This window comes from Piliocolobus tephrosceles, chromosome 7 (genome assembly GCF_002776525.5).
Source record: "Piliocolobus tephrosceles isolate RC106 chromosome 7, ASM277652v3, whole genome shotgun sequence".
Taxonomy (NCBI): domain Eukaryota; kingdom Metazoa; phylum Chordata; class Mammalia; order Primates; family Cercopithecidae; genus Piliocolobus; species Piliocolobus tephrosceles.
The window spans coordinates 38,089,708-38,102,683 of NC_045440.1; the positions used below are offsets into that span (position 1 = coordinate 38,089,708).

The following is a 12,976-nucleotide window of genomic DNA, read 5'->3' on the forward strand; positions in this document are numbered from 1 at the left end:
TGTACTCATTGCTTGAGTAATTGTGACCCTAGTGGGGGCTATCTGTGCTGGCCTCACTCTTGCTCTCAGCTCCACTGGGCATTGCCCTAGTAGGACAGTTCTCTGCCTGTGCCCTGAGGGTCTCTGGGGCATCCTTTGAAGTCCAGATGAAGGCAGCCATGCCTCCATAGCTTGTTCACTCTGAGCCCTCGTAGAGATGGCACCAAAGAGACACCCCCAAGGTTGATACAATGTGCCCTCCAGAAGGACATTCCCTTGGGCCTCATCCTATCTGGGCCCATGGAAGCCCCACCTGGTATGCTTGAGAAGCAGTTTGCTAGAATGCAGGGAACAGAGACTTAAGCCATCACGAGCAGTAAGTGCCAAAGTCCTGTGGGTGCATGAAGCTCCTCTTTTGACAAAGATCTGTCCCTCAAGCCTTGTAACTCCGGTTCTGTAATGGGAGTGGCAGCACTGATAATCTCTGAAATGCCTTCAGGGTATTCTTCCATTGATTTGGGGAATATCACCTAGTTTCCAAACCTTCTTATCTCTTTTTCGAAAGGTGGCTTGGTCATATCTTGGTGTTTTCTCCTGAAAATGTGCTTTTTCATTCTTTACAACATGGTGGGGATAAGAATTTTCCAAATCTTTTAGTTCTGCTTTCCTTTTCATTATAAATTCCGTGTTTAATATTTATTTCTTCTCACACTTTACTATAAACCGATAAAAAAAAGCATGTTGCACCCTCCACCATCTGCTAACATATTTCTTCTTCTCTGAAATATCCTATTTCAAGGCTCAGAAATGCCACATTCTACAAAACACTAGGACACAAACAATTTAGCCAAGTTCTTTGCCTCTTTATAACAAAGATCATCTTTCCCTCAGTTTCCAGTACCTTAGTCCTCATTTCAATTGAGACCTCATAAAAATGGCTTTCACCATCCATTTTCCTACCAATGCTCTGATCACAACCAGTTAGGTAACCTGTGAGAAGACTGAGGCTCTCTCTACAGCTATCCTCTTCTGAGCCCTCACCAGAATCATCCTTAATTTTCTACTTACAGCAATGTAGGCTTTTTCTAGCATGCACTTCCAAACCTTTTCAGCCTCCAGTCATTAGTGAGTTCCAAAGCAACTTCCACATCTTTAGGTATTTGTTATAGCAACATTTCACTTCTCGGTACCAATTTCTGTCTTAGTGCATTCATGCTGCTGTAATGAAATACCTGAGACTGGGTAATTTACAAACAACAGGAATGTACTACTTATTAGTTTTTGAAGCTGGGAAGTCCAAGATCAAAGTGCTAGCAGATTTAGTGCCTGGTTAGGACTCGTTCTCTGCTTTAAAGTTGGTACCTTGCCATGTCCTCATGTGACAGAAATGGTGAACAAGCTCCACTGGACCTCTTTTATTAAGGCACTAATCCCATTCATGGGGATTCTACCCTCATGACCTAATTGCCTTCTAAGGGCTCCACCTTTCAATATGATTGCACTGGAGATTAGGTTTCAACAAGTGAATTTTGGGGAACACAAACATGCCAACCACAGCATGGTAATATCTTGGTTAAAGTGTTCCCTTTTTCATTTCTAAAATGACAATAACTTGTTTGTCTCTTTTGTTCTTAAATGATTACAATTTTTGACATACAAAAAACAACAATAATTAAGAAAAATTATTTTCAGACCCTTAGATATTTTTATTCATTATTTGCTTTTAAGAAATGCATAGGAATCAGAACTCTGTGCAATTGGAAATTTCTTTGTTGAACTATCAGTTATCACACATCACTTGCAGCGTATTATGTGATTAAAAGTGTGTTTCCATTACTTAGTTTGGTGCATATTCATATTGAGCCAACAGATCTAAGGGGAATTTATTGAAAGTTAACTAAGAGTGCCTTCATCACAGGATGTTGACCACACTGATTTTTAAAAATAGATTCCTATTTTTTTTACTTGAAGTGTCTTTTGTCCAACTAGACTTCCAGAATGGATTGCAGAAATACAGATATTAAGTGAAACATGTTCAGTTATAATATTAGTATACATTTTAATATAAAGCTATTTTTCACATTCCCATGTGGCCTTTTGCACCTATATATAGAAAGTTCTTGTGCTACTTAGAATATGATAAAAAATAATCTCAAAAGCATTCAAAATATGTCTATGCAATATTCACATAAATTTAGATGCATACTTAAATGGCCATGAATGGTACTTTATTCCTAAAATTATTTACAATGCATTATTTGTTGTCTTCTTATTCTGATCAGCAATGTATAACTTTAAATCAAACTTATAATCCAGTGAGAAATGGTACTTAAGAGTTCATCGCTTGATTATTAATTTCTTATAATCTCCCTTCCTTATACATACACTGGTCTAAATTAGACAATTTTATTCTATTGTACCATATTTTAAGTTCAGGAAGTATATGTGCAGGTTTGTTACATGGGTAAATTACATGTCACTGAGGCTTGGTGTACAAATGATTCCATCACCAAGGTAGTGAGCATAGTACCCAATAAGTAGCCTCCCAAACCAGGCCCCTTTCCCTATCCTCCCCTTTCAAGCAGTCCCAGTATCTATTGTTCCACTTTTTTTCTGCCATGTGTATTTAATGTTTAGCTCCCACTTATAAGTGAGAACATGCAGTATTTAGTTTTCTGTTCCTGCATTAGTTTGCTTAGGACAATATCCTCCAGTTAGCATCCATGCTGCTGCAAAGGACATTATTTCATTCTTTTTGTGTGGCTGCATAGTATCCCATGGTGTGTGTGCACCCTATTTTCTTTATCCAGCCCACTATTAATGGGCATCTTCATCAATTCATATCTTCGCTATTGTGAATAGTGCTGTAATAAACATATGAATGCATGCGTCTTTTTGGTAGAAGGACTTATTTTCCTTTGGATGTATATCAATAGTGGTATTGCTGGGTCAAATTGTAGCTCTGTTTTAAGTTCAGGGAGAAATCTCCAAAGTGCTTTCCACAATGGTTGAACTAATTCACATTTCCACCAGCAGTTTATAAGTGTTGCCTTTTCTCTGCAATCGTACTGGACTATTTTTGGACTTTAGCTGATGTGAGATGGTATCTCATTGTGGTTTTGATTTGCATGTCTCTGATGATTAGTGATGAGTGTTTTTTTTTCTATTTCTTTTTTTCACTTTTATTTTTAAGTTCAGGGGTACACGTGAAGGTTTGTTACATAGCTAAACTTGTGTCATGAGGGTTGTTGTAGAGATTATTCCATCACCCAGGTATTAAGCCTAGTATCCTTTAGTTCTTTTTTCTGAACTTCTCCCTCCTCCCAACCTCCACCCTACCAAAGGCCCCACTGTGTGTTGTTCCCCTCTGTGTGTCCATGTGTTCTCATTATTCAGTTCCCACTTGTGAGTGAGAACATGCAGTATTTAGTTTTCTATTCCTGCATTAGTTTGCTAAGGATAATGACCTCCAGCTCCATCCATGTCCCTGCAGAAGACATGACATCGGTTTTTTTTCTGTTTTTTATTTTATTTTATTTTATTTTTTATTTTTATGTTTGCGTAGTATTCCACAGTGTATATGTAGCACATTTTCTTTATCCAATCTATCATTGATGGGCATTTAAGTTGATGCCATGTCTTTGTTATTGTGAAGAGTGCTGCAATGAACAGACATGTGCCTTTATACTAGACTGATGTACATTCCTTCAGGTATATACCCAGTAATGGAATTGCTCTGGGAATCACCACACTGTCTTCCACAATGATTGAACTAATTTACACTACCACTAATAGTGTGTAAGCATACCATTTTCTCCACAACCTTGACAGCATCTGTTATTTTTTTCACTTTTTCGTAATAGCCCTTCTGACTGGTATGAGACGGTATCTCACTTTGGTTTTGATTTGCATTTTCTTAATGATCGATGATGTTGAGCTTTTTTCCCATGTTTCTTGGCTGCATGTATGTTTTCTTTTGAAAGGTATCTGTTCATGTTCTTTGCCCACTTTTTAATGGTTTTTTTTTGTTTTTTTTTTTTTTTTTCTTGTAACTTTGTTTAAGTTCCTTATAGATGCTGGCTAGTAGACTTTTGTCAGATACATAGTTTGCGGATATTTTATGCCATTTTATAGGTTGGTCTGTTTAACTCCGGTTGCTTTTGCTGTGCAGAAGTTCTTTAGTTAAATTAGATCCCATTTGTCAATTTTTGCTTTTGTTGCAATTGCTTTTGGCATCTGCATCATGAAATCGTTGCCTGTGCATATGTCCTAAATGGTATTGCCAGAGTTTTATGGTTTTGGGTTTTATATTTGGGTCTTTAATCCATCTTAAGTTAATTTCTGTGTGTGGTGTAAGGAATTGGTCCAGTTTCAATATTCTGTATATGGCTAGCCATTTATCCCAGCATCATTTATTGAATAGAATATCCTTTCCCCATTACTTGTTTTTGTCAGGTTTGTCAAAGATCAGATTGTTATACATGTGTGGTCTTGTTTCTGGGTTCTCTGTTCTGTTCCTTTGGTCTCTGTGTCTGTTTTTGGATCAGTACCATGCTGTTTTGGTTACTGTAGCCCTGTAGGATAGTTTGAAGTCAGACAGCATGATGCTTCCAGCTTTGTTCTCTTTGCACAGGATTGCATTGGCTATTCAGACTCATTTTTTGTTTATGAGAATTTTGAAATAATAGTTTTTTCTAGTTCTGTGAAGAATCTCAGTGGTGGTTTAATGAGAGTGACATTGAACCTATAAATTGCTCTGGGCAATGTGACCATTTCAGTTGTATTGATTCTACCTGTCCTTGAGCATGGAATGTGTTTCCAATTGTTTGTCATCTGTGATTTCTTTGAGCAGTGTTTTGTAGTTCTCCTTGTAGAGCTCTTTCACCTCCCTAGTTCGCTGTATTCCTAGGTATTTGTGTGTGTGTGTGTGGCAACTGTGAATGGGAGTACATTCCTGATTTGACTCTGTTGGCTGTTGACTCATTTGTCTGTTGTTGGTGTATGAGAATGCTGGTGATGTTTGCACATTGATTTTGTATTCTGAGACTTTGCTGAAGTTGTTTATCAGCTTAAGAAGGTTTTGGGCTGAGAGGATGGTTCTTTGAAGTTGAGCTCCAGTTGGGTTGGAGTTGCCAAAGTGCTCTCAGACTACTGGCAATTCCACTCCGTAGGAGATGATGAAGAGTCATGAGTGTAGGTGTGCTGGTGGATGTGGCAGGTGTGCCACTAGGGCAGGGGCACTCCAGCATGTGGCGCCATGGGCAGGGGTGCTTAGGAGGGGATTACAGGAGCATGGCAAGTGGAAGGTGTGTGCACTCAGTAGGGGTCACCATGGGCAGTAGGGGTGCTCTGTTGGAGGTCCCATGGGCAGGGGTCACTCCAGCAGGTATAGTGGGAATGTCATAGGTGGGAAGTGCTACAGTGAGTGGTGCTGCAGGTAGGAGGCCTAATTTGGACAATTTTATAATCTTCATATGGCATATAACATTTTTTCTTTTTTTACTGTGATAAAATATACGTAATGTAAATTTACAATTCTACCCATGTTTGAGTGGACAATTCATTAATTACATTTGTATTGTTGTGCAACTGTCACTACTATTCACATCCAGAACATTTTTTTGTCATCCCAAACTGAAACTCTGTACCCATTAAAAAATAAGTCCTTGTTATTCTCTCCCCGACAACCAAATGTTGGTGAGGGTGAAGAGAAAAGGGAACACTTACACACGATTGGTGGGGATGTAAATTAGTTCAGCCACTGTGAAAAGCAGTTTGGAGATTTCTCAAAGAACTTGAAACAATTGCCATTTGACTCAACCATCCCACTTCTGGGTATATACTCAAAGGAAAATTGCTCACTCTATCAAAAACACACAAGCATTTGTATGTTCATTGCAAGACTATTCACAATAGCAAAGACATGGATGGAATCAACCTAGAAGCCCATCAATAGTAGATTGGATTTTCTAAAATGCACACCATGGAATACCGTGCAGCCGTAAAAAAGAATGAAATCATGTCCTTTGCAGAAACATGAATGAAGCTGAAGGTTATTACCCTAAGGAAATAATGCAAGAACCAGATGATGTATATGCATCTCTTATGCATATATATTAAATCATTGTTGAATGCTTTTCCTTGTTTTATATGAAACAAGAAAAGTTTACAAGGTAGAATGTACCTTATAAATATGTACCATTTGTGTATATCAATTAATGTAATTCACTGTATGTATACAATGTATAATGATCATATCTGACTAACTAGCAAGCTCATCACCTGAAACTTTTAAAATACAAAAATGCAGAGAATGCAGAGAAAGGGTAACTCTTATACACTGTTTGTGAGAATGCAAATTAGTACAGCTACTATGGAATAGAATATGGTATTTCTTCCAAAACTAAAAATAGAGCTACCATGTGATCCAGTAATCCCACTACTGGGTGTTTATTCAAAGAAAAGGAAATAAGTATGTTGAAGAGATAGTCACACTCCCATGTTTATTGCCACACTATTCACAATAACCAAACTATGGAATCAACCTAATTGCTCATTAGTGGATGAATGGATAAAGCAAATGTGGCACATACACACAACAGAATCATTATTTATTGATAAATAAATTCATGTTATTTGCAGAACATGGATGAACTTAGGGACCATTGTATTAACTGAATTAAGCCAAGCACAGAGAAATAAATATCATATATTCTTACTCATACCTGGAAGCTAAAAATAGTCTTGGATATCTTTTTATTTTTTGCTGAATTGCTCTGACCAGAACATCTGATATTTGCTGAATATGAGGGACAAAACCGGGCTGACATATGCAACTTATAATCTATAAAGTGGTTTCATGCAGATTTGAGGAAATAATTAAAAAGCTAATTTTTATTCATGTTTGGTATTGTTATATTGTGAATGACTTAAACAGATTTTATGGTGACATTTTGAAATAAAAAAGAAGCTTACAAAGTCAGAAAAAAATAGAAAAACATAAATGAGGCAAAACACCACATATCTAGATGATTATTCACCACTGTATTACCCATTTTGCAATAAAAAAAGTTTTATAAGAAATACATATTTTTCTTGCCATATTATTCTGAGGAATATTATAACAAAGATTCATAACTTATGAATTATACTTACAATCTAAACAAAATGATTTTCTGTTCCATTTTTTGAGAAGATAAGTCATTAACATCTAATAAATTATTCATAACAAAACATTAACATAATTTAGAAAACTCATATGGTGTCTCAATCCAATCCCAGCTGTAAGTATCAAAAACCAAAACTATATATAACCTTTACATAAACCACGTCAAGATAAGCACCCTCAGTTTTTTTGCTTGCAATTACTTTGTTGTTTAGATTTTTGCGTTAATGACTAATATTAATATGAAAAATATTATGTTAATAATTTATTAATATTAGTCATATTGATACTAATAAAAGTCTTTCAACTTAACCATCTCTTATGCATATATATGAAACCATTTATGTTTTTTCTTGTTTTAGATGACATATGTGAATTGTAAAAATTTTGTTTGTTTCATTTTAGTACTGTGTAAATAAAACCTGCAGAAAAGTTCATTTAATGGGATATAACTGTAATACCACCACAAAATGCAACGGGAAAGGGGTAAGTCACTTTTGTATCTGAATTGCATGTTATTGTTGTGGGTAATTCAAATAGACATCTGTTTATGAGGATTGAGAGTCTAAGCTATTTAACCTTGCCCAGGTCTAGTAGACCAATATAAAGAAAATTACTTGACCTAGTTTCAACCCTATATAACATATTAAGTGAATTGTACGAGATACGTATTGAACTGTAAGCAGTCACAACTTAATAATTAGTAATATGTTTAAATAAAAACATTTACTCTTCTTCAACACAAATAAATGCATTTTTACTTATATTGTGAACATACTTTTTCTCCCACATACATTTAATAATTAAGGCATATGAGTATACAATATTTTACAGAGTATACTTAAAAACACGTTGACATATCAGGGAATATTTTTTTCTCATGGAGAGATTTCCAATAGCAAATGCAACTTCACGCAAAAAGCTTTCTTTATTTCTTCTGAGTTGTTTGTCTGTTTTAATCTGGTAATTTAAATTTGTTAATTTTATATTGCATTTTCATTTATTAAAATTTACAAGTTGAGGGTTTTAAAAAATTATTTTCCTAAAAGAAAATCAATGCGTGACGTAGTCAACATAAGGGTAACCTCAAATTTACCAGAATGTATTAATATTTAATTCTATAATTTCTAAATTAGTTGGATTCAGAAGATATAAAATGCTAGTTCATTGTCAGTAATTTGCTATCAGTTGTTAACAAAGAAAATAGCCACATTTTAATGTTTTGTTTTTTTCTTTCTGTAATTATAATTTTTGGCTTGAGATTTTTACTTCCTCTGTTATATTATAGGTCTTCAGCCTTATTATTTTTTATAAGATCTCAACACAAAATTATACATTGTCAATTTTTACTGCCATGTTTTATTGGGTACATAATTGTTTTCATCATATATTTTTATTTACATTCAGTCATTTTACTTCTACTTTTTAGATTTTTTTGATAAAACCTTTTACTATGAAATATTACATTCATAAAGGAAATACATAAGGTAAAACTTCTGTATTTACATTAATTTATATTTCTACATATGTTATATTTTGTAGTTAAAATGTTTAAAAAGAAAAACTACTTAAAAATAATTATAAGTCAATAGAAATCTTACTGAATCTAGGCAAATTTGCATAGATTCTCTAATGACAGTTCTCAATAGACAGCTTTATCATTTATCATTCCAGTTCAATTGAATTAGCATGTAGGTGTTCTGAAATTCCATTATTCATGAAATGTTGCCAGTTGTAATAGTGTCATTCTCTTTTTGTTAATGATATACTTTTCATTATTTGCCCTGGACAGTTATAATTTATTACTCTGAAAACTAGTAGTCTAAGCATCAATATCAAGAAGTTAAGAAAATAATGGAATATTAAATTCAGGTTTTTATGCATGATTCAATATAAGTGATGGATATTCTTGCCTTGTCCTTATTGTGAAAGAAAAAAATTCAAGTCTTCACACTTCAGTGTAATATTTGCAGAATATTTTAATTATAATTTTCTGTTAAAATAATTCTTTTGTTTCTAGTTTAAGTGTTTTCTATTATGAATAAATGTCAAATTTTATTAAAGACTTTTTCTGCATCTATTGACTTTAGTATATGATTTTCCCCTTTAATCTGTTAATGTACAAATGTATTTATTGATTTTTAAAATAGTAAGCCAACTTTAATTCCCAGAATAAAACCAACCATGACCTGCTTTTAGTTCAATTTTTGAGTATTTTATTTGATATAAATGTTTCTATCTTATGGATTTGATAGTTTTATATCTTGTACTTAATGTTTCTGATTTTGTATCAGCGTTATGCTATTTTGGTGGTGATTCTTCGTTGTATATTTTCTATAGCAGCTTTAAGAAAAATACAGACATTTTTCAGAGCAATGTTTGGTTTACGTAAAAACAAGCACCAAGTACAGTGCACTACAATATGTCTGGTCTCCCTCCCTCCCTGCTTCCCCTATTATTTTGCATCTTGCCTTAGAGCGATGCCCTATAATTCCTGTGCTACTATTTATACATTATTATTAACTACAGTCTATAGTTTACATTGGGTTTAACCCTTTGTACTTTCTATGGGTCCTAAAACTATATGGGTCTTATAAAATATGCATCTTAAAAAATATGTGGGTCTTAAAAATATGTTTCCATTATTACAGTATCATACAGAATAGTTTCACTGTGGAAGAATGCCCTGTGATCCACATATTTAGCCCTTCATCCCTTTCCATAAACTCCTAGAAACCCATGGACTTTTTACTGTCTCGTAGTAATATTTATTTAAGATCCACAATTATTTGGGCAATTGTGAATAACAATTGCTATAAACACTAATTTACAGGTTTGAGTGTGGACATAAGTTTTTATTTCAGTTGGGTAAATACCAAGGAGCACAATTACTGAGTCATATAATAGCAGCATGTTTGTTTAGTTTTGTAGGAAATTACTAAATTGTCTTTCAAAGTAGATGCATCATTTTGCATTCTCACCAACAATGAATGAGAGTTCTTGTTGCTTGATATCCTCACCAGCATTTGGTGTTTTCAGGGATTGAGATTTTAAGCATTCTAATTATTTAGTGGTAATTCAATGTTGTTTTAATTTACAGCTCTCTAATGACATATGATGTTCAGCATCTTTTATTACACTTATTTGGAATATGCATGTCTTCTATAATGAAGCGTCTTAATCTTTTGCCTGTTTTTTTAAAAATAAATCCTCCATTATTCCCTTTCCCTAGCCCCTGGTAACCACTATTCTACTTGAGGTTTCTATGAATTGATTACTCTAAATACCTCATATAATTGGTATTATACAATATTTGCCCTTTTATGTCTAGCTTATTTCACTCAGCATGATATTTTCAAGGTTCATCCATGTTGTATCATGTAGCAAAATTTCATTCTTTTTTAAGTTGAAAAATATATCATTGTATGCATATACCACATTTTGTTCATCCATTGATTTGTCAGTGGATGTTGAATTTGCCTCTACCTTCTAGCTGTTGTAAATAATATTGCTATGAACATTGGTATACAAATATCTGTTGAGGTCCCTGTTTTCATTTCAATTGTTTCAGGTATATGGCCAGAAGAATTGCTGGAGCATATGGTAATTGTATTTTCAATTTTTTTGCAGAGTTACCATATTTTTTGCCAGTCTCACCAACAATGCAAGCACAGGGGTTCCAATTTCTCTACATCCTGCCCAATATTTATTTTTATTTTTTAATAGAAACCATCTTAAGAGTTGCAAAATGGAATATCACTGTAGTTTTGATTTCCATTTCCCTAGTGATTAGCAAAATTGAGCTTTATTTCCCTTATTGGCAATCCATATACCTTTAGAGAATTTTCTATTCAAGTCCTTTGACAATTTTAAAATTGTGCTTCCTTTTTATTATTGAGTTTTAGAATTATTTATATATTTTGGATATTAATTCCTTATCATATATGTGATTTGCTATTTTTCCGTTCTATGTATTGTCTTTTCACTGTCTTGATAGCATGCTTTTGTGTACAAATGTTTTTAATTTTGATGATGTTTAGTTATTTTTTCTTTTGTTGCCTGGTTTTTTGTTTAATACTAAAGAAATCATCAATTCTAATGTCACAAAGCTTTTCCCTTATGTTTATCTCTAAGAGCTTTAACTTTTTAACTCTTCTTTCAGTTAGATCTTTTATCTATTTTGAGTTAATGTTGGTATATGGTCGAGATCAGAGTCTAACTATATTTTTACACATGGATATACACTTTTCCCAGCATTTGTTGAAACAATTGTCATTTACCCATTGAATGGTCATGGAAGCCTTGACAGAAATAATTTGACCGTAAATGTTAGGGTTAATTTCTGGGTTCTCTATTCTCCATTTGTCTATATGTCTGTCTTCATGCCAAACCACATTGTTTTCATTGTTGTGGCTTTGCAGGAAGTTTTGTCCTCAGGAAGTATAAGTTATTCAACTTTGTTCTTCCTTTTAAAAACTTTTAAGGCTACCTGAAGTGCATTGGGATTTCATATGAACTTTGTGATGCATTTTTCAATTTGTGCAAAAAGCATCATTGGAATTTTGATCAAGATTGTTATGAATCTGTAGATTGGCTTGGGTAGTATTATCATCTTGACAATATTAAGTCTTTCAAATCATGAACATGAGATGTTTTTAAATTTATGTCTTCTTTAACTTCAGCAATGGTTTGTAATTTTGAGTGTATATGTCTTGCCTCTCCTCGGTTTTAGGTTTGTTCTTAAGTAGTATTCTGTTCTTTCTAATAATATTACAGATGGTATTGTTTTCTCAATTTCCTTTTTAGGTTATGCATTGCTAGCTAGTATATTAAAATGCAGCTATTTTTTGCATGCATGTTGATTTTGTATCCTGCAACTTTTTAAATTTATTAGCCTAAGATGTTTATGTGGGATCTTTAGAGTTTTCTACAAACAAGAATATATTATCTGCAAATATATTTTATGTTATTCTGTCTTTCCAATTTGATTGCCTTTTATTTCTTTTCCTTGCCTAGTTGTTTTGACTAAAATTTTGCTGTATAACATAAATTTTGTATGTTGTGTTTTTATTTACATTTCTCAAAATATTTTCTAATTTTCCCTGTGATTTCTTTCTTGAACAATTGGTTGTTTTAAAAGGTAGTGAATTTTTTCACATCATTCATTTTGTCTTCTATATCTTTTAAACATCAAAACACAACAATTATTGTTTTCTGTAGTCAACATTTATTTATTCTTGCTTAATCATATATTTTACTCCTTCTATTTCTTGTATTCTTTTCTATGTTTCTGTGTTTATTTCTGTTAAAAATTTTCTTCAGCGTGAAAAAAGTATGGTGGCTAAAATTAACACTTTTTCTGATAAGTGTTTTTTTGAATGTTTTATCTTTAGGTCAGAATTTTCTTTCAGTAGTTTAAAAAATATAATCTGTTTTATATTGACTTACATGATCTCTTCTGAGAATTCAGATGCATTTTACCTTTGCTTCTTGAGGAACACCTGCTTTTAATGTTTTCTTTTTGACCTTAGTGTTCAAGTATTTGCATATGATTTGCTAAAGTGTAGTTTTCATCATACTCAGAACTTACAGAGCTACTGAATTCTACTAAGAATTATTTTTCTCAAGTTTTGGAAATTTTTAAGTCATTACTTAATTTTGCTTTTTCTATATTCTCTATTAATCCTTTTGGGATTAAATTTACATCAAATTTATGGTTTTGTTCTGTGTTCCAAATACATTTAAAAAAATTTTAACAGGGGAACATCACACACTGGGGCCTATCATGGGGAGGGGGGAGGGGGGAGGGGGGAGGGATTGCATTGGGGAGTT

General features: G+C 33.4%; 1 protein-coding gene across 2 annotated transcripts in view; it reads left to right on the forward strand.

The window, feature by feature from the left end:
- Window positions 1-12,976, forward strand: part of LOC111544189 (disintegrin and metalloproteinase domain-containing protein 18) — a 148,176-nt gene that overhangs the window by 108,648 nt on the left and 26,552 nt on the right. For both annotated transcript variants that reach the window (XM_023214646.2, XM_023214647.2), the window contains one exon: window positions 7,550-7,630. In XM_023214646.2, the coding sequence (XP_023070414.1) occupies window positions 7,550-7,630 (81 nt within the window). The remainder of the gene's footprint in view (window positions 1-7,549; window positions 7,631-12,976) is intronic.